The sequence below is a fragment of the Peromyscus eremicus genome, chromosome 4 (assembly GCF_949786415.1).
Source record: "Peromyscus eremicus chromosome 4, PerEre_H2_v1, whole genome shotgun sequence".
In the NCBI taxonomy this organism is placed as follows: domain Eukaryota; kingdom Metazoa; phylum Chordata; class Mammalia; order Rodentia; family Cricetidae; genus Peromyscus; species Peromyscus eremicus.
In genome coordinates this window covers 52,926,287-52,951,426 of record NC_081419.1, presented here as the reverse complement: position 1 = coordinate 52,951,426, position 25,140 = coordinate 52,926,287, and the positions used below count along the sequence as shown (strand labels likewise).

General features: G+C 50.9%; 1 protein-coding gene across 3 annotated transcripts; it reads right to left on the bottom strand.

The window, feature by feature from the left end:
* Window positions 1–4,224: 4,224 nt before the first annotated feature.
* On the bottom strand, window positions 4,225–21,710 carry Hoxd3 (homeobox D3). 3 transcript variants are annotated; one of them, XR_009378810.1, is made up of 6 exons: window positions 20,795–21,710; window positions 17,863–17,953; window positions 13,018–13,645; window positions 10,190–11,251; window positions 4,543–5,164; window positions 4,225–4,380 (listed from the first exon to the last, which is right to left on the bottom strand). XR_009378810.1 is itself a non-coding variant. In XM_059260727.1 (4 exons), exons 3-4 carry the CDS (start codon window positions 13,556–13,558, stop codon window positions 10,494–10,496), a joined length of 1,299 nt encoding a protein of 432 aa, XP_059116710.1. In that variant the 5' UTR covers window positions 13,559–13,645; window positions 17,863–17,953; window positions 20,795–21,710; the 3' UTR covers window positions 9,076–10,493. The 3 variants fall into 3 exon arrangements, 1 of the variants encoding a protein (XP_059116710.1); XR_009378811.1 differs by lacking the exons at window positions 4,225–4,380; window positions 4,543–5,164 and adding an exon at window positions 8,132–8,900; XM_059260727.1 differs by lacking the exons at window positions 4,225–4,380; window positions 4,543–5,164 and having other exon boundaries at window positions 9,076–11,251.
* Window positions 21,711–25,140: the final 3,430 nt, after the last annotated feature.

Sequence of the window (25,140 nt, the reverse complement as noted above, 5' to 3'; positions counted from 1 at the left end):
GTGTGTGAGTTTGTGTCCCGCCCAGTCCGCAGCCATTCAGACCCAAGTAAACATATAGAGGCTTATATTAATTAAAACTGTTCGGCCATTAGCTCAGGCTTACTATTGACTAGCTCTTACATTTAAGCCTGGCCCATTTCTGCTAATCTATATGCTGCTGTGTGGTTTTTTGTTTGTTTGTTTGTTTTATGGTTTTACCTGTGTGCCATTACATGTTGCTCCCTGGACGGCGGCCTGGCATCTCCTGACTCAGCCTTCCTCTTCCCAGAATTCTCCTCTTTTGTTGGCCCTGCCTATACTTTCTGCCTGGCTACTGGTGAATCAGCGTTTTATTAAACCAGTGTACAAGGGCATTATCCCACAACAAGCTCTGCTGATGGGTCTTTCACCTGTTTGAAACTTTTGCTAGCAATAGTGGAGAGGGTGCCTGAACTGGACATCTCCTGTAATCAGATTGGTGACTACCCTAATTGTCACCAGAGAACCTTCATCCAGTAAACTGATGGAAGCAGATGCAGGAATCCATAGCCAAGCATTGGGCCGAGCTCCTGGAGTCTTGCTAAAGAGAGGGAGGAGGGATTGTATGAGCCAGGGAGCTCAAGGTCATGATGAGGAAACCCACAAAGACAGCCAATCTGAGCTCTTGGGAGCTCACAGACTCTGGACTGACAGCTAGGGAGCCTGCATGGGACCAACCTAGGTCCTCTGCAGGTGTGACAGTTGTATAGCTTGGTCTGTTTGTGGGGCTTCTACCGATGGGATCAGGACCTGTCCCTGATACTTGAGCTGCCTTTTGGGAATCTCTTCCCCATGCTGGGTTGCCTCACCCAGCCTTGATGCAGGGGGAGGACCAACCTCAACTTGATGTGCCATGCTTTGTTGATACCCATGGGAGGCCTGCCCCTTCTGAATGGAAATGGAGGAAGAGTGGATGGGGGTGGGTAGAGGAGAGGTAGCGGGGAGGAATGAGAAGAGGAAGGAGGGGAACTGCTATCGGGGTATAAAATAAATGAAAAATTTTAATTAATAAAAAACAAACTTTTGCTAGTAAATACACATATACAAATTTTTACCCATTAAGAAATTTCTTGAAGTGGAATTACTAAGTCAAAGTATGTATGTGCTAACATCTTTAATACATTTTGCTAAATTGTTCTTTATAAAAGTGAAGCAAGGTAGAGAGGTGTGTCTATACCTGCTTGTAATCCCAGAGCTCAAGAGGAAGGAGGAATGAGTATCAAGAGTACCAGGCGGGTGGTGGTGGCGGCGATGCACACCTTTAATCCCAGCACTTGGGAGGCAGAGCCAGGAAGATCTCTGTGAGTTCGAGGCCAGCCTGGTCTACAGAGTGAGATCTGGGACAGGCACCAAAACTACACTGAGAAACCCTGTCTCGAAAAATAAAAGAAACAAACAAAAACAAGAGAGCAATCCAGAGCCTGGAGAGATGGTTCAGTGGTTAACAGTGCCTGCTCTTCCAGAGGACCTGGGTTTGATTCCCAGCACCACATGTCAGCCAACAACTGTCTGTAACTCCACTTCACAGGGATTTGACCCCTTCTTCCAAACTCCCTAGACACCAGGCAAACTGCAGGGCACATATATACATGCAGGCAAAACTATCACACACATACAATAAAGTAAATTATTTTAAAAAGAAAGAGCACAAGCAATCTGGGAAATTGAGAAAAGCCTTCAAACAAAACAAAACAACAAAAACTCACATTTCTACCAGTAACTTATCTGAGTTCCTGTTTCCTTACACCCTTACCAAATCATCGGGATATTAAAGGATTGTGGGTTTTTTTTTTCTTATTTAACAGTCTGATAAATAGAAAATTTCATCTTTTAATTACCCTTACAGCATCCCATAAAATGTCATTTTACCTTATCTGATCTATTTCACAGATGAAAACTGGTACAGAAAAGACAAGCAACTTGTAGCCACATCCTTGTAAACAGCCCAGTGCTTTTCCTATACTATGCTGTTCCTCTCAGAGGGTATGGAACTTAAGCATCCCCTGATAGACATATGATATTTAAAAAAAAAAAAAAAGCACAAAAGCTTCTTGACATCTGCTAAGAGGCCTCCTCTTTAGTGGTCTGATACCAAGACCACATTTCCATGGGAATCCTCCTGAGATCACCCATCTGGAAGCAGAGGGTTCTGATTAGCAGTCTGAGCTGACCTCACCCTAAGCATTAGCTTGGATGCAATATCTGGGAAGTGGTAGGCTCTTGTTTTTAATTTCCATGGGTCTTCTTTTTCTGTGGCCACCCAGGATCTAAGTATTGATCAACATGAGGAGGGCGGGAGTGTGTTTCCCCTAGGTTTTAGCTTTATATAGAACATTTACTTGGGCCTGGTGAAGATAACAACTCTAACACACACACACACACACACACACACACACACACACACACACACTGCTCTGATGATCAACCTATGAGGTAGATATCTTTATTAACTGTTCCGCTGATGAAAGTGAAGTTCAGAAAGATGGAGTGAATCGCTTAGGGTCTTGCAGTGTATCAGCAGCAAAGTGGAAAACACAATGTCAACTGAACTGAGTACATTCGATTCCCTCACGGTCTCTTCCTCCTCTACTCATTGTAGTTAATGGCTTGGCTCCCACTCAGGCCCTCCAAACAGAAAGTTAGGAACTAACGTCACAACTCTTCTACTCGCCCAGCTTATCACCGTGTCCTGTGCCTCTTAAATGCCTTTTCTCCTCAACCTTATTGCCACTTTCTCTAAACTTGACCTTCTCCTTTCTCCAGTGAGATACAGAATTAGCTTTCCAGCCAGATAAAGAACCCCCTTGTCCCAGCTTAAGACCTGATTCAGCAGCTACCGCTCACATGAGAGGTCCAGACTCCTCTCTGCAAACCTTGTAGAAACTCTCTTCCCAGCCATGGTGCCCTATTCCAAATCACTCCCCTTGCTCCTCCTTCCTTTTTCATTTTTTGCGAAAGTTGTTTTCTCTGCCCGGCGTGTTCTTTCTCCCTTGGCCTGAAAAACTCTTAATTCTTCAGGAACCCCAAATAGCCTGCGTAGCTGGTTTGACACTACAGCATGGTTGGTTAACGGTTCTCTTCTTGATTCCAGGAACACTGAGCAAACATGTTATAGCACTATCACGTTGTTTTTAGGACTATCTCTCTCCCTCACTAGACTGGAGGGCATAACCCGTTGGTTACCCAGCCTTGTATCCCCACAGCACAACACAGGGAACCCAGGAATTGCTCCGTGGCTGGGTGGAAGGTCAGAGGATAGGGAAACTGAAACCAAACCAGCAGGATTAGTGTTGGTATTGCTCAATGGAGTGGGGTATTAGATTGTGAGGCTTAGATGACTCACCTGCTGTCTAAAGCAAAGTGGCAGTAGGACACTTTTCCCAAAAGAAGTTCATTTCCAACCCAAAAAAAATGAGGACAAAGAAGGCTGGGGGAAGGAGGGACCATGCTGGGGCTTGGCTGAGGCCTGAGCATTACAGCCTGTCCAACTTAAGAAACATTTCAGCTGATGCCACCCAGAGAAAAGGGCACAAGGGAGACAAGGCCAGAGCTTTTAGAACTTACAGAGAGGTGTTGCCACGCCATAGGTGGTACAGGAATATTATCACCACCTGCTCCTCCCGAACCTGCCTGTTGCGAACAACTCCAAGGTTCATGACTGTCTCCAGAAACTTCCAGTCTCTCCTTTATGATATTACTAAAATGACCCCCCCCCCAAACAAGCTGAAGCAAAAATACTTAATAGTCTTGCCGCTACAGTAGGCAGGAAAGATGTCGTGGATAGTGCATATACATACTTTTATTGTAACTTTAAATGGCATTCAAGTTTACTCCAAGTTCAGCAGCAGCCTTGACCTACCTACTCTCCCACGCAAAGAGGCCTGCAGGCAGATTTGGTGTCAGCAAGAAACCTTGATCCATTGGGATTGTTCTTGCCCTGCCTTCAGAGGAGGGGTGTCCCTTTCTGGGAATAGAGGGGCCTATGTGAGTATCACTGGGGTAGGTGGAAGTGGGGGTAATGCCGGGTCACAATGGGTCAGGGGTGAGCGTGGGTGCTGGCTTGCTGCGAAGGTCCAGGTCCAAGGTCCGAGCTGGTGGCTGCAGTTAGAGCTCAGGAGCTGAGTAGTGGCCCTCCCTCCCCTCGGGTGTGGTACAGAGATGTACCCTCCCCTACCCTCCCCTCCCCTCCCCTTCCCTCCCCTCCCGCGCGTCTGGAACACCGTCCGAGCTGCTGCCGGGGCCGGAGCGGACCTTGTGTCGCATCCTCCCTTAGCGCTCACCCAGAGCACCAGTGTCTCCTCTGCTTGCGGTTTCTGGTCGGCTCCCAGCTGGCCCAGACTTGCTCTAAAGTAGGAGGAACCGCTGTCGAGCGAAAAGTGCACACCGGGTGATTGATGAACTCTTAATAGGACTAACCTTTCCCGCCCCCCACCCCAGACACACACAGAGGAACCCCACTCCCCATCCCGCCTCCAAGGCGGGCGCAAAAGACGCGGCCGCCAGCCGGTAGGGTGATTAACTCACCGTTTGTCTTTCCTGGAGAGTTCTAGGTGGATGCGGGAACACCGGCGGGGGCGGCGGCAGCCGGGTCAGCGCGCGCGTCTCAGGGCAGCGTGGACCAAGCTGGCTTTGTGCTGAGCCCCGGACCTCCCGGGCAGGCGGCAGCTATTGTTCCCGTGGGCGACCGGGACGCTGAGACTGGCAACCACACCAGCCTCCTGCTTACAGTGACCCTAGGTCCCGGGGCTGAGTCGGGGCTTCCTTTGTGTTCTCTGCCAGCCACGGGATGGCGTTGGCGCTGGCTGGTCGAAGGGATGGCAGACAGGAGAGAGGGACACTGGGACCAACTCCCTAGAGCTCTCCTCGTGTGACCCACTTTCCCGCGAGGCCCTGAGAAGAAGGTGGGGAGGGCTAGGATATTTGTAGGCCAAAGAAGTGAACAATAGAGCCATTAAAAGACCTTCCAGTCCCCTGTTTTAAAGAAAGGTCCCTGCCCACAGGCCCTCCCGGCCTGGTTTAAGCCTCTGCTTCCCCAGCCCATCAATTGTCTGTACCAAAGCTCTTCGTGAATCCTGATTCATATGGGGATCTCCTCTTCCTCTGGTCCTCTCTAATGCTAAACTGCACTTTGGTAAATAATCCAGACCTTAATTGAAAAATGAGCCAGATTAGCCAAAGGAGCCAGTCAAGGTATTCTGCCACGGGCTGTGGGTGTAGCTTAGTGGTAGGGGGCATATTTGCCATCCACCATATTTACTATCAGTTCAAGTCCCAGATTGTTTTTAAAAGTCATTATCACAAGATGTAGAATAAGAAGACACAGGCAATGGCCCCCACCCCACAGACTGGAGTGGATGGGGTGGCATGGTGGCATTCATCTCTCTCTACTACTGCAAAAGATTGGACACCCTTGTGCCTTGGGCTTTGGCCCTTGGGGGAAGTCTGCTGGGTTTGCTTCACACTGGGCCTGACCTAAAATGGATTGTCTTTGAACTTTGCAACGTGACAGGGAAGAAGTGAGACCTGAGGGAAATGTTTAAGAACCGGCTTCAGGTCGGGTTTATAAATCCATTTGACCCCAACCTTGGACCCCAAAGGTAAGAACATTTGTAGTGGAGTAGAAAACAAGGTAACAGTGAGATGTAAGTGACGGTCCCCTCCAGCTACTGCTCCCCCTCAGCACCGCTGTAAGGGCAGAGGATTCACCCACCCAGTCTTTCCCTACCCACCAGGCCTTCTGAGAGAGAAACCTAGAAGAGCTAGCCCTTCAAAGTGTGGGTTAGGAAAGGCTTGGCTGGGGACGACTCAGTCTCGGCTCCCAGAGTGTCTTGGTGCCCACAAGGTCTGTTGGCCCAGGTTCTTAATATGCCATCTGGGAAGTAGCAGTGCTCATGAGTGATGAGACCAAAGCTGGGGGGTGGGGAGAGGAGTACGGGCCTCTCCCTCTCCTGCATACTCACAAACTTCTGTTGTTATTTTCTTTAAGTTTCTGAAAGAAGGACCAAAGTTTTACCAAGAACTCCCAGATGAAGAAAACCTGTAAACTGGGATTACCCAATGGTTGACTTCAGAAGGAGGTTTCAACCAATTCTCCTGGTAAAGCCAAAACAGACCTATGGCAGTCCCTTGAATACTGAAGGTGTAAACAAACTTGTGCCTCCCCCCACCTGGAGGGGGGTGACAAATAAGTGGAGCATTTATTATTAGAAGGAAGAGTTAAGTTCTTTGTTATTCAAACAGACGCCCACTCACAGCATCCTCTTCACCCTCCCTAATGAAAATCCTCAACAGATGGAGAGCCTGGCTTTCAGGCCTGCTGGCTGAGAAGAGCATTTCACTCACGGGCCATTGGTGTGGTGCAGGGTAAGGAAGGGGAAAGGATGGCTAGCTAGTGTAGGTAATCACTATCGCTCAATACTTCTTAGAGATAGAAATTTGAAAAAAAAAATCTTGTTCAGCAAGGTTAGCAGCCTCTGGGGCCTCAGAAACCAATTCGGCTGATGTGTCTCTGATCAGGACTGGGCTTCGAGTTGCACCAAGGGGAAGCAGTAGCTAGCTCTGTGTGCTGGTCCTGGCTCCCATTTGAAAGCCTGTACAAAGAAATGGTACCAATGGATGGTCAACTTAATGATTCCATCAGAGGCAGATTTTTCTCTGTCAGGTCCCTGCATGAGGTTGTGTTCTGAAAGCCAGAAGGCAGAATGTGTACTTAACCACCCTTTCTTAGTTCCTTAGTAGAGTAGCCAGTGGCCAGGGCTGCTCTCCACGGCTTTCCCGGGGCTTCCCTTCCCCTGGCTAGCTCCACACCAGAGTGGATCCTGAGGTTTCCCAGGTTGCTAGGAAAACCTCCCTTCTTGCTCCACCCCACCTCCATTTTGCAGCGGGGCCACACATACCCTCTGCCTGATGGTCATCCTACTTTAATCCACATTGGATTGTCTGGACAGTACAACCGGAGATGCCCAAATGACTACCATCTATGAGCCAGGCTCAAGGACCTGACCTCTTTCCTTCAGATCTAAAGTTTTCAAATCTAACGGAGATCCACAATCTTCCTGACGCCCCCCCGCCCCCTCCCCCCCCACCCCAAAAAAAAGCTATGGAGAAAAAAGGTAGACCTCCCAAGACCAGCACCCTCAGGAGAGGCCCGAGTACTCTTCCCTTCTGGAATAGCCCCCTGTTGTGGCTAAGGCCTTCTCTGCAGAGGACCAGAAAAGAAGCCCCGCTGGCACAATGGACTCGTGGGCTTCGGGTAGACCTGACTGCTTCTGGGCATCCTCGACCGGGGGCAAGGGGGGGGGGGGCTGCTGCGGGGGGGGACGGTCGGTGCTCCTCCGCCCCACAGCGTGCGTAGTGGGAGAAAGACAAGCTAGGGTGGTGATTCCCTTCCTTTGTCAACTTTCGGCATCGTGTCCTGCCAGGGGCCTTGAAGCTAGAGCCGAGGCCTGAGACCCGGGCGCCATCGCTGGCCAGGCTCCCCTCCCCCACTTTCCTTTCTTTGCTTCTCGGAGACCAGGGAGGGAGGAGGCGGCAGGCGCCTCGGCGGATAGAGCTGCTATTGTGACCTTCCCAGGCTGAGCGGGAACCCAGCGGAGTGTGGACTGCCCGCGGTGGCGGGGGAGGAGGTGACTGCGTGCAAAGCTCGGTGCAGAGGGGGTGGCACCGGGAAATAAATAAAGGCTTGCAACCTCGGGCGGCTGGGCCCTTCAGAGGGCGTTCGGTTGTGTTTAGACTTGGGTGCTTCCTAACACTAATTGCAGGCTCAAGAGGAGCGGAATTTATGGCGAAGGCCAAGGCGGCTTGTTTATAATTTATGAAGTTTTAAATGGTTGTGCCGCGGGCCCAGCTCTCTCGGGCTGGCGGCCGCGTGGGAGTGCGCCCTCCCAGAACTCGCCGCCGCCGCCCCCACCCACGCTAGGAGCGAGTGTGCCCGTCACGTGATTCCCGCCAGTGGCAAGAAAGAACCAAGCGATTCTCTGATGTCTCTAGAACTTCAGGAGGTGGGAGAAGGCCGCAGATTTGGTCGAAGCGACCCCCTCCCCCTCTCTCCCAACATCCTTACTCTGCAGCAGTGCCTAGGAGGCTGCGGCTGCCTAGAGAGGGAGCCCCCAACCTGACACTTCCTTAGAGCCTATGTGTGAGAGGAAGCTGATGTCAGCCGGGCTAGACACTGTTTAAAGTCTAATCCATGAAACCCTAAGCCACAGATGACACTTGGGGTTTTGCAGACACCCGCAGACTCAGCAGATACTCCTGCGGTAACACACCGCGCTGGGAACCGCCTGGAGCCATGATGCATTATGTATTTTTATTATTATTTATGGTAGGAAGAGGAGATGAGAGAAACCGGGCTGAATCTAAACAGCTTGACAATTCATCTATTTAATATTTAGCCAGTTAAGAAAGGCGGCTGTGATTTCCTACAAGGCAGCTAGCTCTTCTTTGATTTCCTTAAGAGCTTAAAAAATAATTTCTTACAATTACAGATTCTGCCTATGAATGCAGGTTTCATAGAAAACAATGTTAAGCCTTGAGAGTGGGTAAAATATGCCTTCAATTGAAGTCATTTATTCTGTTGATACAATTCTACAACATATATACTTTAAACTTGCTCAGATAGAGTGAAATTTAGCAAAGGATATCCCCTCCCGCCCCCAGCCTAACATGCCATTTTAAAAACAGCACAAAGGAACAAGGAAACTAAATATTTTGAGCCATCATTACTGAGCGAAACACAAACACCCAAATAGAAAACGATTGTTGTTCCACCAGAAGAGAAGAAGCTATTTCCACACACAATAGGAATTCCACCTCGTGTCACCAGGCTGGTCGTGGGAGTTGCATGTTTGCCAAACCAAATAGAGGTGCGTGGGCGGCCTTTGCTGAAATACAAAATAATTGAACCTTGTCTGAAGACTTCTTTCCAAGTAACCCCTTCTGTAGAAGTGGGCGGAAGTGCCCGACCCGAGCTAGAGCCACACTAATATTTACAAAACGATTATAAATGTTGTAGACTTTTTGCCCGTTTTGCACAAAGAAACAGGAGTAAACAAGGTGTTTATACGTGTTATGTTCCGTTAATGAAACTTTTATTATTTTACATCTATGGAGAACATTTGTTTTCTTTTGAAATGAACTATTGATCATGACAAAGGAAAAAATCGTGAGTACTTCCTAGAGATAAAAGCCTGGGTGCTTGTCTCTGCGTGGTCATTTTTTTTTTTATCCGCCTGCACCTTAGCTTTTCATAGCTTAATCTTTCCTGTTTCTCTTACGCTTTTTCTTTGATTGTCAGGTTTTTTTCCCCCAAAGTTTAATTTTTATTATTTAATGCAGAAAAAAAGAGCTCTGCCTCCCCCCCTCCACGGACCGATCTTGTCTAGAAAGAGGTGTTGCTTTGGGGAAGTCTCATTGCCATCACCCCATCTAGAATATTTTGAGGTTTGCGTCCTCTGATTACTGCCACCCTATTTCAATTCCTCCACGACAATTTGTGCAATAGGTTCCGAATAAATAAAATATTTTTCAGAGGGTCCTTTTTTTTGGGGGGGGAGGGTGTCTTACAGAGGGATCAAGGCAGAGTTGTCTGCCTGCAAATGTGTGTGATTAACACAGATACACTTCCAACTGAGAAAAATTTTTTTATTCTAAATGTTTGTTCAAATAGTACCAGACAATTTGAAATCAATAAGCTGTGTCGAGTGGTGAGGGCTTCGGCTGTTGAGAAACGGCTAACGTGAGCCGTGCTATGCCACCGGGCTGCCTGACTCTACCCATGAAGGACCATTTATGATCTCAATCCTTTACATCAACTACAAACACCAGCCACGGTTACAACTGTTCAAAACTACTCTCTCAACTAGTTCAGACCAAGGGGACTAAAGAGGTGAAATGTGGCCCCCAAGGCCTGGGAGCGCGTACCTAGGCCCGTCTGGAGAATTCTACAAATATACACATAAATACATTAAGACGAGGATAAATAATCAGGGAAACGAAATTACTCGCTTCAAATAATAAATACAGATTGTTTAGTCCAATGCAATCTTTACAGGAGGAGAAGGAGCATATAAATTAAGGTCTCTGAAACTAAGCTAGACGGAGGGGCCAGGCCCGGGATTCTCCAGGCTCTAGTCCCTCTTCAGGACACGCCACGGGTGGGTCTCGGACTTACCTTAGGGACACCATTACCAGATTAGAGTCCCTCGGTCCGCAGTATATGGCACTGTCAGGTTTACAGGGGAGGATCCTTGCGGCTGATTTATGGCGAGTCACCCAAAGGAGGACGCGCCTGGAGGGGAGGCCCAGTCGTATCAGCCTCGGCCGCTGGAAGCCCGAGACTCACGAGGCAGCGGCCAGACCAGATCGGGGAGGGGGGGGGGGTCCCCCGAGCTGCCCCTCGGGCCCCGCCCCGCCACCACCCCTGCCACCAAAACCAGAGAGGTAATTGCGCCGAGCTACCAGGCCGGCGGCAACCGCTACAGATGTGTCAGTTTGGGGGCCTCGGGCAGGCGTCCCTGAGACGAGTGGTGAGCCGAGAGATCTGTGTAGGTGGGGTGAGGGTCACACGGTCCGTGGTGGTGGTTGCCAGGGATTTGCGCGGCGCAGCTGTAGTCCACGCTGGCCGAAGACGGGTGTGAGAGGTGGCCCAGATTGAAGACCGGCCCGGATGCGGGCGCCATGGAGTCGACGAAGTTGCCACCCACGTACACGGGGCTGCCCTGCAGGTTGGCGCTGGCGAAGCCGCCGCCGTTGCTCGCCATCGGGTGGGGCTCGAACTCGGGAGCCGCGTAGCGCTTCTGCTGCGGCAGGCAGCTGCTGAGCGGCGCCGTGTAGGCGGCCAGGCCGTACATGTTGGGCTGCGATTTGGCGAAAGCGGGTGGCGAGGGTGCGTCGTAGGCGAGGCCGGGCACCGGCGGCAGCTGGCCGGAGTAGGCCACGTGGCCCGCCGCTCCTCCAAGAGGTGGGCTGCGCTCTGGGGACTGGCCGGCCGGTGAATGCAGGATGCCCTTGGCCTTCTGGTCCTTCTTGTACTTCATGCGCCGGTTCTGGAACCAGATCTTGATCTGGCGCTCGGTGAGGTTCAGCAGGTTGGCCATCTCCACGCGGCGCGGCCGGCACAGGTAGCGGTTGAAGTGGAACTCCTTCTCCAGCTCCACCAGCTGAGCACTCGTGTACGCCGTGCGCACCCGCTTGGATGCTGGGCCCGGGGGGCTCTTGTCCTCGCAGTTCTCTCCTGGGCAGGGAGGGAGACAGAGAGGGTGCTGAGCGACGGGGTAAGAAACCTCAGAATGGAGAGGAGGGCTTTCCTGCCTCCATCTGCCTCCCCTGCTCTCACCTCCAAGCCCGCTCAGAGTCGGGTAGAGGATTTTGAGAGGCCCCAGTCTGAGGAAGCGCTCACTCTACACACCCCTAGGCCTACCTGTCAGTTGCACCTGTAACTCCTGCCTTCTTTCCTCTCCACCCTAGCCCATCACCTCATCTCAACCCACAGGCTATGAAGGACTTTACTGGGAAGCTAAGAGCAGCTCATGGAGACTCTACTCCCCATCCAAAAAGCTAGACTTCTTTGAACACCCCTCTCTCTCAACCTCTGCTGCTGGGGTGAGGGGGGGGTGCTGGGGGGGCGGTGTCAGAGGCAGCTCCAGCCTGCCTCGTTTGTTTCCAAGTCAAACACTCCAAAGAGCAAAGAAATGGGTAGGGGTCTTGGCACCTCACTCCAGACAGGTGCACCCAAAGGCAGGGAGGTGGTAACACCCCCCCCCCCAAGATACTGCCCTGGAGTTTTAGGGGATCCCAAGGCCAGGCTGAAAGCATGTTGCCTATGGCAGTGCTGGGAGCAGCAGCCCCAGCACTGGCTTCACCTCTGCTGCCACCCCTCAGCTGCCTGTCCACTCCTTCACTGGGAAGACAAATGGATTTCTCCTGGGAGGGAGGGCCTGTGTCTGAGCTAAGGAGGGAGGGGCAGAGGAAGGAGCTTTCTGGCAGGAAGACACTTTCCCCCTAGGAGCCACAGCCCAGGGAGCATCAGGCAGAGCAGAGGAGACCTGATAACAAATCATATCCCAGACTTCAGACTAGCCCTGGACCTGCAAAATAAACACCATCAAGAACACAAAGCCAGAAATTTTCAAGAAGCATCGGTCTGAGCAGAGAGGAGAAGGCATCAGTCCTTAGAATGGACCAAGAGATGTCCATTCCTCAGCTCTAGAGTCTCCCTTGCCAGAGTGTGAAAGGGACAGCTGCTCTTGTTCCAAATTATTCTCTCCCCCTGGAACATGCTCTTCCCTGTTACAGGTTCACTGGAGTGGGCTGAGCTTCACGGTTATGCCTGAAGTCATACCCCTTAGATCCAAGTCCACCACTCTGCAGTTCTGTGGATCTGGGAAAAATAAGGGTGTTAGCACATACCTATTTTAAAAGAGTTCTTTGGAAAATTAAATAAAATAAATGGATAATGTTTATAACTTTTTTGGCCATGGTTCTTTTCCTTCTGTTTTGGGTATTGTTTGTCTTGACTTGGTTTTCTGTTTTGAGACAAGATCTCTTTAATGGTGTCCAGGAACTCACTATGCTTCCCAAGCTCTCCTTGCACTCGAGATACTCCTGCCTCAGCCTCAAGTGGTGGAATTATGGGTGTACAGAACCACACCCTGCCTGCCTTCACATTGGAAGGGCTGGTGGGTAGAAGAGGAAGCTGAGCTATGACCCATGCCTGGGAAGGCAGATAATATGTCAGCCTAAGAACTTTCTATTAATAAGCATGAGACAGTCCACCGCGGCACCAGCAATGAAATCATGCCCTGTCTCTGCAAGAGTATGTATCCAATCAGAGTCACTAGAAAGGACAGACGTTTCTATACAAGTGGGAGTTTGGATATATTGTTGCTGAGGTTGCTCTTACAGCCCCCCCCCCAGTCTCTTGGCTCCCAGGTAATTGGTCCTTGGGGCCAGTCTGAAGGGATGTGGGTCCAGGGATGACCTGCCCAGAGAGCTAGCTACCTGAAGTGGTACAGCTGTTCTTCTGCTTTGAATTCTGCCGGGATTCTTTCATCCAGGGGAAGATCTGCTTGCTGATGGTGGCTGAAGAGCTGGAAGCGTTAGGCCCCCCCTTGGTCTTCTTGGCAGGTCCTCCACCTCCAGGATTGGTGGGCGAGGATGGGGGCAAGGTGGGTGGTGGAGGAGGGGGTTGTGGTGGCTGCTGCTCTGAGTTCAGACCTGGAGGTTGGTTGCCACCACCTCCACCCTGGCTGTTCCCAGTGCCAGGTCGCATGCAGCTACCATTGAGTTCGGCTCCTTTATGGACCGGGGCTCTGAGAGGTGCTGAGCTCTGGATGGAGCAGGCAGAACCTGGGTAGTCACTGTCCAGGGAGTTGGCAGCCGCAGGGGGTGGGTAAGGCTGGTGAGGAGTGCTGTAGCCATAAGCGTCGGTGGCTTTGCTGTAACCATAGCCTCCAAAGAGCCCTGGGTTCTCATAGTACGCAGCCTTCTGCATGGTGCACTCAGGAAGCTCCAGGGCCTGCTGACCCCGCTCAAATAACATTGACTACCACCGTCTCCTTCACCACCGAGGCCAGGGGCTGCTGAATCTCCTCGAGGGAGCTGGGCCAGCTCCCCAGCTCCAGGTGACCTGCCAAGAGAAAAAGGGAGAGATCCTAGAGGGACTGTCACTGGCAAGACCAATCAACATAGAAGGACCAGAGGAAGCTCTCAGCTTCCCACTCGTTTCAGAGTGGAAGGATGGGCAAGGTCCTGGCCTGGGGGCTTTATGAAGCTCAGTTCATTGGAACTCTTGGAAAAGTTGGAGTATTTCTTCTAAATGCAAGAAGAGATCTTTCCTCCTGAGTTCAACTTTAGCCTCATTCCTTCCACCCCAAGAGCTTCTTGGAGAACTGCCTTTCTCCAGGATTGTCAATACAGCTTTTGAGCCTGCATGGGAAAACACTTATGACTGGCTGATTCTCCCCCTAAACTATGAACTCCTTAGAGGAAGGGATTGTGTTTTCTTCATCAACATATCACTGGCATTCAGTGCGATGCCCTGCATGTAAAAGTGCAATAAATGGATATTGAATAGATGGATGAATGAGTGGATGAACAGGTCACAACCAGTCTTTGGGTGATCCTGGGGTTTGGTTTTGCTTGGTGATAGAGATCAACCCCAGGGCTTTGTACAGGCTATGTGAGGACTCTTACCCCTCCAAACCCTAATCTCAGTGTTTGGATGGACAAAAGAAAAGCTCTGTTACACACCAAGAGCTTCCCTCTAAAAGTATCTTTCCCACCTAGTTTCAGAATCATATCATCATTTTTGAAGACCCAGACAGCCCACTTTGATGACAGGGTGAGGATCCACACAGTTAGTTTTGTGGGTCAGCACTATGAAATCCACAGTGTGGAAAACTAGCAAGGAAAAAAACAAAAGGGAGACTTAAAGACTCCCAGACTTACTTTGAAGCTAAGAAAGTTTCTTTCATCTACATTTTCCCACACCCCTTACTTTATCTTTCACCTACTTTTAGAAGGGTGTCCCTGAAAATGGGTGAGCGGATTTAGACCTTGAAATGAATATAGTGTGAGTGGAATGGTGAATGGTCTTATAACTTTATCATTTTCCTTTGGATCTTTACATAAATAGATATTATTATTGACCTCTGCTCAGGACCTTCCATTCTGCCCCACCTCCTACCCAACCTACAACCAATGAGACAAGTTCTCATGACATGATGAATGGACCCAGAATTAGAAGGATTGGGGGGGGTAAGAAAAATTCTTCCCCTTTTGTGTTCCCTGACTCTTCATGGGGGGGTGCTCTTCCCACCCCTTCTGAAAGGCTCTTGAGGAGTTAAAGTATAACTAATATCATTCAATCACTTTTGTCTGTTTGATAAAGGAAACTCACAGGTCAGCTCTCTGGCCTTAGTTCTTGAGCTCATCTTTCAGGCAAAGTTTCTTTCCAAAAATTCCCCCTGGCTTCCACCATCACGAGAGACCACATCATGCAACTTATGGCCAATCAGATTTAAACACAGGAACCGAAACACTTCTGCATTAATTTCCCCCTGTATTTTCACCAGAAAGCCCAACCAATTAAGAAAACTCCCCGAATTAGCCTTTGCTTGGTAGTATGGTTGCTCATTTTGTTTTAGAATACAAGTGAATATGCCATTTATCTTGATGAGAGATGGGTCTTTCTCAATGGGCTGCAGTAATACTGAAATGTTTTGTTGTGGGCATTGTCTCTACTAGTACCCACAAATGCGTGCAGTTGAGATATCCACCTAACAAAGCTAGACTAATTCTTTTGATTAGTTTTCAATACCAATCTCTGATTACTAAAATTACCAAATAGCAAGTGGACATTACATCCTGATTCTGTGACTTATTAGTTATATATGTTTGCCCCAGGCCAAAGGACCTGCCACAAGGGCTTGACTAAATTTTGGGGCTTTTCAAGGATGCTGCTCGATTCTGGATGTCTAAATGGCTGCATCAAGCTTCTGAGACCACCAGAATTTGCTACTGCTTCATCATCCCATTAACCACTGTGGAAGCAAAACATCCCCCTTCAGCCTCCATGTTGACCCAGTTTGTCTTGGGAGGCGGACCAGTCACATCAAAATACCTTCTTAAGGAACTAAGCAAGCCTATGGGACAGATGGTGGTACACATTATGTTTACTCCTGTGGCATGTTCCTAGAAAAATCTCTACACAAAGACCTCAAAGATACAGCTAGTCCTCCCAACCAGAGTCATCTCTTGCCCGTTTACATTGTCTTAAAGAATTTCCAGGCCCACTCTGTGGTCTAACATCCATTTCTTTACAAGCAAAGGTAGTAATTAGGTGCTGTTCTCTTTGGGGAGAAAAAAAAAAACTTTGCAGCACCCACCATACAGAGCCCTAAAGAAGCCCCACTTCCAAAGCTCAACCTGAAAATACTGTTACAAAACTGATTTAAAAAAAAAAAAGTTTATTTCTTTCCAGAAATCACTACTCCTTGTGAACTCTGCTTGAACCTAAAAAACGGGACTGGGTCATAAATCATTTGGACAATGGTCAACTGTTCAGTGGCTCATCTTTTCGATCACCCCCCCCCTTTAAGGCTTTCTTTTCTCATCCTTCGATACCTTTGCTCAAATGAGCACCAAGATCCAAATGCCTTTGGGGGGGGGGGGAGGCACAGATTTGGGGGAGGGGCAGTTGAGCAGGACTTCTTATTTTGGAGTAGTCCACAGTTTTCCTCTCCTCTTCCTAACCCCTCCCCCTCTTCCTCTTCTTCTCTCTCCATCCACCCCCACCCTCACCCCAGCCAGAGGAAAGGCACATTGTAGCCACCCCATTCCTCTGGAGCACCCCTGCTCCCCTTAGCAAAGGGTGGCCTAACTGGACTGGCTAGTCCTTTTCCAGAGTCCCTGGAAGTTACCCAACTCAGCTTGGAGGCCTAACCACAAGCTCAGAAGACAAGGCCAAATGGTTTCCAGCCCGAAGGAAGGCTAGGCACCCTCTCAGAGTTAGCATCGCTCGCTCGCTCGCTCGCTGGCTCTCCAGCCGTGCTGGCCCGCCAAGCCGGCCTAGCCTCGGAAGCAACGGAGCCCTGATACTTGCTCACTGCACTTAATTCTGCCCAGATCAATACCTAATATGATACCGAATAAATAAAAGGCGCTCACAGCGGCCAGGGGACAGGGTTATTAAGCAGCTGGAGCTCTCACGGTGCATATCAATGCACCTGTCATTGTGGTTTGTAACAAAATTTATGACTGCGACCACGGCAGCAGTAAACGCTTCAGTAAGGAATGAAAAGAAAAACACTTCCCAAGGCCCGGCACTTTTCAGAAGTGGAAAGCAGGCTCCGCGTAGGAGGCAGAGCAGCAAAAGAATCCCCTACTCCGCACTTTTCCCGTCCACACACCCTGCGTGCGAGCTGCCGGATTATATAAAGTGGCCGGCGCCGGCCTGGGCCAGCAGCTGTGCTGGGCAGCCCGAGTTGGAAAGAGGATCGCAAGCCCGGCCGGCCGAGGACCGCAGACCTGCTGCCCGCCTGGCCTCAGACGCGGGGAGGCTCGATGGACGCGCAGAGACCTGCTAGGCGTTTGCTCGCCCGCCACGGCCGCGGGAAGGCCCAGGGAGAGGGACGCTTGGGCTGGGAGGGAGGCACCGGGCTGTGCCTAGCGCGGCCGTGTAAATAACGGACCTCCGCCGTCAGTCGGTGCCAGTTGAGAGAAAAGTGGGAGGTTGATGGAGCGCTGCTTGTGTCGGCTTCTCTTAAAATTCTCACAGGCTTAAGTTAATCCAACCTCCACTCCTTCCTTTGCCTAAGCCGGGTCTTCAAATAAACCACGGGTCTCGCCCTGGAGGCCACGACTCTTACTGGGCATTCTTGTTAATTCAGTGGGACCTAGCGATGATACTCCTTTCCCCGATGGCTTTGCAACTTCAGGTTTGGAGAATCACTCCTCAGCGCGTTTGCTGGGAAGAGAATTGACTATTTGCCTACCTTCTCCCGGACCTCTCTGCCTGAGCCTCTTCTGCCCTTTGGGAAGCCCAGGACGCCCGTTTTAAATCACTCCTGTTTAGCCCGGATAACTCAGTACTGTAACATACCCTGCATTTAAGACAGCGGACGCACTCTATTAAAGCGCCATAAATTTGAAGGCCGATGATCGGGTCTCATGTAACAGGCGGCAGCTCACACTGAGGTGATCCACTTCAAAGCCGCCCTTTGTTTTATGTCTTGACGTATGAATCCTGGGGTGGCTACTTGGAGTTGGAGGGGTGGGGTGGGGGGGACATGGAAATGTAGTGGAAATTATTTATTTATTTAAATCACACACCCCCCCACTCACCACAATTTTGTATGTGTTTATTTCCTTGAATTTTGTTTCTAACTCTTTTTGTAGGCTCTTCAGTTTTCTTTGATACTCTGTGGAAGCAGATCTGGAACAAAATGGAAAACACAGTAGCAGCCGGTTCTGTCTTGCGAACACACCAGGAGGGCCTTTAGCCCTTTTAAGGGTGTCGTAATCAATGTGACTATTGTATGTGGTGCCTGCAGCCATTCTAGACGCTTTGGCCCCAGCAGAATGAAGACTCAGTTGGCTCCGGGGGAGCTAGAGGGCAAAATCCTTGGCTGGATGGGGGAGGGGAGAGAACCTGTTCGTGAGGGAAGGACCCGGGGGTGAGCCGAGTGGGTCAGCCCGCGCAGAGAAAGCCGTGAATGAAGGTGGGAGGAAGGTTACAGGTTAGAAGAGCAGGAAAGGAGGGTAGATACTTAGGTGCCCCTGGGTGGATGCTACTGGAGCTGCCCCCAAAGGGCCCGAGTGAACCCGGAGCTAGACGCTAGCTGGGTTGCACATTGTATCTCTGGCTCAGCTAGCTTTTCCTGAGTGTATTAGAAAATACCCAACCCATTCTGGGCCTGGGTTGCTCAATTCTGGATCGAGGCTAGGCTATAAACCGCCTAAGAAACCAACAGCCCTCCCTACCTCCACCTCAAAACTAAGACCAAGCCGCTCAGCACTGCGGCTGCTCAGCAGGCGCTGGCCCCTGGTCAGGTGAAGGGAGAGAGACGCAGTCTGTCTCTTGATCTGCCCTGTGCAATTTGTCGACTCAGTAGTTTGCAAACACTAAACTGCGCCCGGGAAAACCCCACACAAAGCGTTCAGGGCGCTTCTAAAGACTAGAGAGCGCAGCCATAAGCCTTTGAAGTGACCTTTGGCTCACGCTGCAATAACTCACCCCTTAATGAACACCCAACGGAAGCGCCTCAGAGAGATCCCAGCCCGGTAGGACTTCTAACTTTGCGTCCTGGCTTCAGCTTCCCAGACGACCTGGGTCCAAGGGGGCACGTCATTGGCCTGCTCACTACACCCCAACCCTCTTGGCTGGGCCCCCAAGAGTGGCGCAGTAGAGATGCACGCGTTATCAGGATGCTCAAACCCGTGGCTGAAGACCTCAAACCACTTTATATTATACAATCGCGTGGGCAGACATCAACCTGCGCCGCTTGATTATCTTATTTATTTTTGAAAGGGGCTTCTTTAGAAGTAGGATCTTTCCCTGAGAAGAAGAGTCTCCCACTCTCAACGCATCTAGTTAAATTGTGTTTTCCAGGCGCTGAGGAACCGGGTAAGTTCGTGCCTGGGCTTTCTAGGGTGAGTGGTGCGCTCTGAGCTCTGGGCACAGTGGGCTTGGGAAGTAGAAAGGGAAACCGATTCCAAGTTGGTTAGTTGGGTCACAATCAAAACACGCTTTCCTCCAGAACTTTCTCTGCGTTCCTTCCCCTCCACACCTTCAAGCTATGCAGCACTGGCCTATTTTCTGTCTTTTGGGTGCCGCAAATCGTGATCTGAACCCGGCTGGCTCCATCCTCTCTGAGTTCTACTACTCCTTTCCCAGCCAGAAACTTCAGAAGCGGAAGGGTCCTGCCCGCTAGCTGACGGGGAAGAGCTGGCTCCAGACAACCCGACCCCCATACCCCACCCACCAGCAGCATCCAGGGAAAACTCTTCAGGATGGGGCCAGAGTGGAGCCTTGGTGGGGATTATTGAAAATTTCGGGGAAGTTATAAGTGAGTGCTCCATGGGGCCAAATGAAATGCTGCTCGCAGTAATTGGATTCAGCTGACTAAGCTGGCAGGCTCGCAGCTCCAAGGCAGTGAGCAAAGAAAAATGTCCACCGACTTCAAATTTTGATTTGAAGGAGCCCAGTGCAGTTGATTGACAAAACAACTTTTTCTGCTCCCTTTGATGGCAAAGACCTTGGAACTCAGTCTTTCACCCACTGGGGCCTGTCCCAACTTAAATTTCGGGAGCATACCTCGATTTGGGGTTCCTTCCCTGTGGTAGTCCAGTGTGATCTGGCCCACTCCCGCTCATGAAGCCACTCACCCTTGCCTTGGTTGGGGGTAAAGACCTGGGATTGTTTGTCCTCTACACTTCTAGCCTGAAGCCACTAGGAACAAATCAACAAAAGGATATGTGGAATGCAGAAACCAATATGGTTTAGCTTTCACCACTTAGGGTTAGTTGGGCAGAAGGACCCAGAAACACTAAAACGTGTTCTTCATCATTGTAACAGTCAAAGCCCAGGCTGATGAGAGACTGAAGAAGCCTCTCAAACTCTTCAGGGTACTTTGGGGGGTCTTTTTAATCTGGGGGACGTTTTAACTCCTATGGGGGGAAAAACAGGAAGCCAACAGCAAGAGGTAAAGGCTCAGTGTGTGGAGGTGGCCACCAAACAATGCAGGGAGCTGGCTGGCCACACAGTTTATTTTAAATACGTATAAATCAACCCGCCTGCACCCCGGCCCAGCAGCCCAAGACACGGAATTAATATGATGTTCCATCTTACTTTGGCAGTGACAGTGTAAAAAAAAAAAAAAAAGTTTCTTTTTATTCATTCCATTTTCAGCCCATTCTCATAACTACACATTTACCCTCAAAATACCAACTCTAGCCCCTAGTCCGCTCAACAAACCCACTCCTTAAACTGCTACACCCCCTCCCCAATGCTGCCGGCCACCCTCCAAGCCTGGTAAGGTGGTGTCCTCTTAACCTTTTGGTAGGCGGGGAATGTCCCCATAAAAGCGCACCTCGTTACGATTAATCACCGTCCTCCGATGTATATGCAGAAGTGCGTCTAGGGCTGCGGGCTGCCTCACCAATTGGCAATAATCAAGATCACAGATTACACAAAATAAATCATATTTAGTATCCCGCTCAGGGCGGCAAGCAGCCCTGTGCCCAAAGATTTCCATTTTGTCATGCAATTGCTTACCTGGATCCCAATTTATCATAAACCTGGTGTCCTCGGTCTCAGAGTGGGCGCCAGTGGGGGGCAGAGCTAGTCTTCCCCCTTTGTCTGCAGACAACAGTGTCCCAACCCTGGTCTTGCGCGCTTGCAGACTCGGCCATATACCCGAGCACACGGAATTCCCGGTAGAACGGAACCAGGCTGAGGTTCAACTACCAATAAACGCTGGAGGAACGAGTTTGTAGTCCCCAAGCTGGCTTCGCCTGCGCTGCTCGCTGGTCGGTCCACCCGCCCGCCGGTCCGCTCCCAGGCCCAGAGCGGCGGCCACTGGCTCCCCCACCCACTCCTGGGTTCCTGCCCAGCCCTCCCAGGCCCCCCAGAGCTCTGGGTTTGTTTTGCTTTCGGAACGTGGTCCTTTCTGAATTTGGAGAGAGCCCCGGAAACCCCCTCATAGTCGGGAAATACAGACGCTGCCTTCAAATGCGAGCATATTTGTTCACGTGACCCCGAGGGAAGATTGTACTGATTGAGGCTGAAACTTTCACGCCATCCAGCCCAAGAGCGCAGCCAGGCCTGGGGGCTGGGAGGAGGGGCGCAGGAAAAGCTTGGGACCCAGGCGCCATCCCCGGAGCAGGACACTGGTGGGTGAGAGAAGGAAAGCCTCCATCCCCGCAGCTTGGGATCAGCGCAGCCACAGCCTGCCCGAATGCAGCAGGATGAGGACTTGAGAATCTCTCTGGGCAAAGACCTCTGACCCTGGCCCGGCCTTCTGCCAGACCTACCAGTGGATTGGACGTTTTGGGGGTTCCCTCTTAAAAGCCTTTGTGGAAAGGGCTACGAAAACAGAAGTCTGGGGCTTCCCTAGCTCCCGACGGCGTCCTGGGCTCCCTATCTGCATGCACCTAGACAAACTGCCCAGGCTGATGCCTGACTTTCCCCATTCCCCGCCAGGCACTTAAGTTGTATGGCAGGACCCGTTCCTGCCTTAAGGTGGGACCCGCTGGCTCTCAACTCTGTCTGGCCTGTCACCCTGTCACTCCTTGGGGGCGCTGGCAGGCAAGCTGCCACTTCTGAACCAGAAAAAAAAAAAAAAAAAAAATCGCCTAGCAGCAGGGCAGGCCCCGGCATGACCTCCTTTCTTGGCGCCCTGAACACTCCACTCAAGTCTTTCGGGGCCTGGAGCAACCTAGGCGAGGAATCCTTGCCCACCTTGACCTGTGTGATTTCCAGGTCGGCTTAGAGCCTACGGGATCCCGCAGGCCCAGCAACAGCCATGCCGCAGCTTCCCGCTTCCTGCAGTAACTCCGAGAGGGCGAGGGGGCCTACTGAATCGGGCTTACCTGGGGATAAGGAGATTTCTACTTTAGAATTACTGTATCAGAACACGATGTCACCACTCTGGAAGTGGCTAGATGAGATTCGCTGTAGATGTTCTGCGTGTGGGAAGAAGAGTTAAGCGAATCTCGGCCAAGGCTCTCTCCTGGGTTGTAGCAAGCTCATCCTAGAACCCCATACCTGGGAAATTCTGTATTTGGCTTTCTCGGTTTCTTAGCGGCTTTGCCGTGGAGCTGATGTCCCGCCACGACTTGTATGGCCTCTTAACAAAGTGTCCCAAAGCTATAAATGAGCACTGGGGAAAAATAAAAGGTTCTGAAACCTCAATCTAGAGGACCCGGCAGGTCCCAAAGAAAGGGTCACTGGATCCTTCTCCCAAACTTAACAGGGAGTCCCTCCTTTTGTTCACCTGTCCTGGCCTGGGCTCAGGCCCACTTGGGGTGCCTGTCGCAGTGGACCTTAGACTGCCCCCACTCCACCCCCATTCTGAGGACCCCGCCCCCAAACCTCCAGCCAGGGACTGAGCCCGCTGCAAGTGTTAATCCCCAGCCAAAGAGGGGGGCTGCTTTGCGGGAATTTGTCTCCAGGAAAGGATCTAAGCCTTCTTCAATCGGAGCATATGTTCATAGAGCAATAAACCGGAAAGATTTACAGTCCTCGCCCGGCCCCCAACAGCCTCACACCCTTTCAGGAATTACTTACGATGATTTATCACACCAACCCGGGCAATTGTCACACTGATAAAATAGCCCGGGCCTGTGCCCGCCAAGCCGGGCCTTGGGAGGCTGTTGGCGGCCTGGCCTCTAGTGAGGCTGGGGAGCCTTTTTGTGGGTTTCTTTCTGAGCCTACAAGGGGATGTCTGAGTGGATTGAAGCGGGTGGGGTGAGAGGGGAGACGATTCTCATTGAGAAAAATGCAAGCAGAGAAAGCACCCGGAATCTGCGTGCAGGAGTCACTTGCTAAGCACATAAACATTTATCATCTTTGAATAATTGAATTAATGTGTTATTGTTTGAATGTATAATTCATAGCGGGGGAAACTTTGTTGCTGTCCTGACGGAGAAATATACACAAAAAAAAAAAATTAAAAAACAAAACAAAACATACACACAACCCTAAACAACCCTCACACACAGCCTGCCCTCTGAAATTCTCCTCAAAGTCAATGGAGGCGCAGATGTTGAGGGGGGTGCACGAAGGGACTGTCCACTGAGACACCCGGGTCAAAGCTTGCAGCTAAGAGAAAAGAACGTTTGCTGCCAGCCCCCAACCCCAGGGACCGAAGCACAGCCGCGTTTAGGGTGTCAGATCTTGGAGTGAGGGTGAAAGAGGCTGAAACTGGAGCAAGAGACACTGTCGCTTTTGCGGCTCACCGCAGCCTCCCCTCTCTCGAAAGCTTCCCCTTGCCTTGGTTGCTCCGATTTGGGAGGTGGAGGGCTTCTTTTCCTTTTGTTAGATATTCCAAAAAGAAAAAAAATTACAAATACAAAGCTAAAGAAGAAGCAAGGAGACTGCTCGCTGGAGCGACGAGCGGCTGAGCTTGGGGTGGGGAAGGCGGAGAGCGAGAGAAGTAGCTTGGAATCATTATCTGTTGGTTAAAATCTGCCTGGGGTAAAATTTCAACTCGATTTTATAGCCTTCTATTATGACGCAAAGAAAAATTTACGAGCCTCGCTTGAAAAGAGGGCCAGGGCCTTTTCTCGCTGGTTTAAGAATAGGCGGCAGATGCGGTGACAGCGACCATTGTTCCCGGTAGACACAGGCGACCGGGCAACCTCGGCCCGCGTGCGCCAGGAGTGTCCCCAGCCCGGCGGGATTTTTTTTTTTTTTTTTTTTTAAACTCCTGTTGTCTGGGGAGCAGGCTGCACGCACCCCCTCACCCCTCGCACACCCTCGCATCCTCATCCACACCCGCCCTCTCTCTCTCCCTCTCTCTCTCTCTCTCTCTCTCTCTCTCTCTCTCTCTCTCTCTCACACACACACACACACACACACACACACACACACTCGGTCGCCCGTAGTAATTTTTCATAAGTGCAAAGCTTCGCTGAACCAAAGGTCACCATCCAGGCCACTAACAACTTCTGGCCGGCTCGCGGTTCTAAACCAGAGAAGCAAAGGCAACTATTTGTCAGCAGCTCTGACAGCTAAGTTCATTAAGGATTGAAATCTGATGAAATAAAAGTCGCCCAAATATTTACCTGCGGGCCGCGCTCGGCGCCCGCCGCGGGGCCGGGTCTGCGGGGCGCGGGGGACCCCCCTCGGCGGGCCGTGTTCTCGGGATCCCTGCACTTTCCAAGTCGGAGAGAGCCCTTTGCGTGGCAGATTAATGACGACTCCGTGTTTCTTAAGGGACGTGCTGAATTAATTATTTCGCCAATCACGTGGTCGCGACTTGTAGAAATCTATTCTTATCATCTTCCTCGCACTTTGAAAATTCTCCGGGTTATGAGCGGCCCTCCCCCGGCTGCCGCCGAGCCCCGGCCGCCCAGCCCGGCGTGGGGGGCAGGGAGGGCTCCCCAACATGGCGCCGTCTGCCGAGGGTCCGATTTACTGTACTGTACTCAGCGGGCTCAGCTATGGACTCGCTTCCTCCTCATCCCTGCCGGTGATTCAATACACACAGCGGTATTGATGTATTGGTGGGCACAGGAGGAGCCATTAACCAGAAGACGGGCAGAGGACAATCATAAAATGTGTCTGAATATTTAAACTTCTGTCTGCGCACTTATAAATACACATGTCCACGCGTCTGGGGCGAGCCCTTCCATATATTAAGGACATATGTCCTATTTTATGCATTCTACTCATTTCCTGTCTCCAGCAAGACACCCCCCTATCTATTTTGGAACTCCTGTCTTGGACCCCTCTTCAAAGCTGAGCCCAAGATGTGGGAAAGCCCTCGTGATAAAAATAGTGCATGGTACGTTTTATAGTAGAGAGTGTTTATTGTTGTCTGAGGGGCAAGAGGGATGCAGAGCAGGAGGGGCAGTGTTGGTAACCCCAGAGGGGTTCAGCAGGCCAAGGAAAGTAGG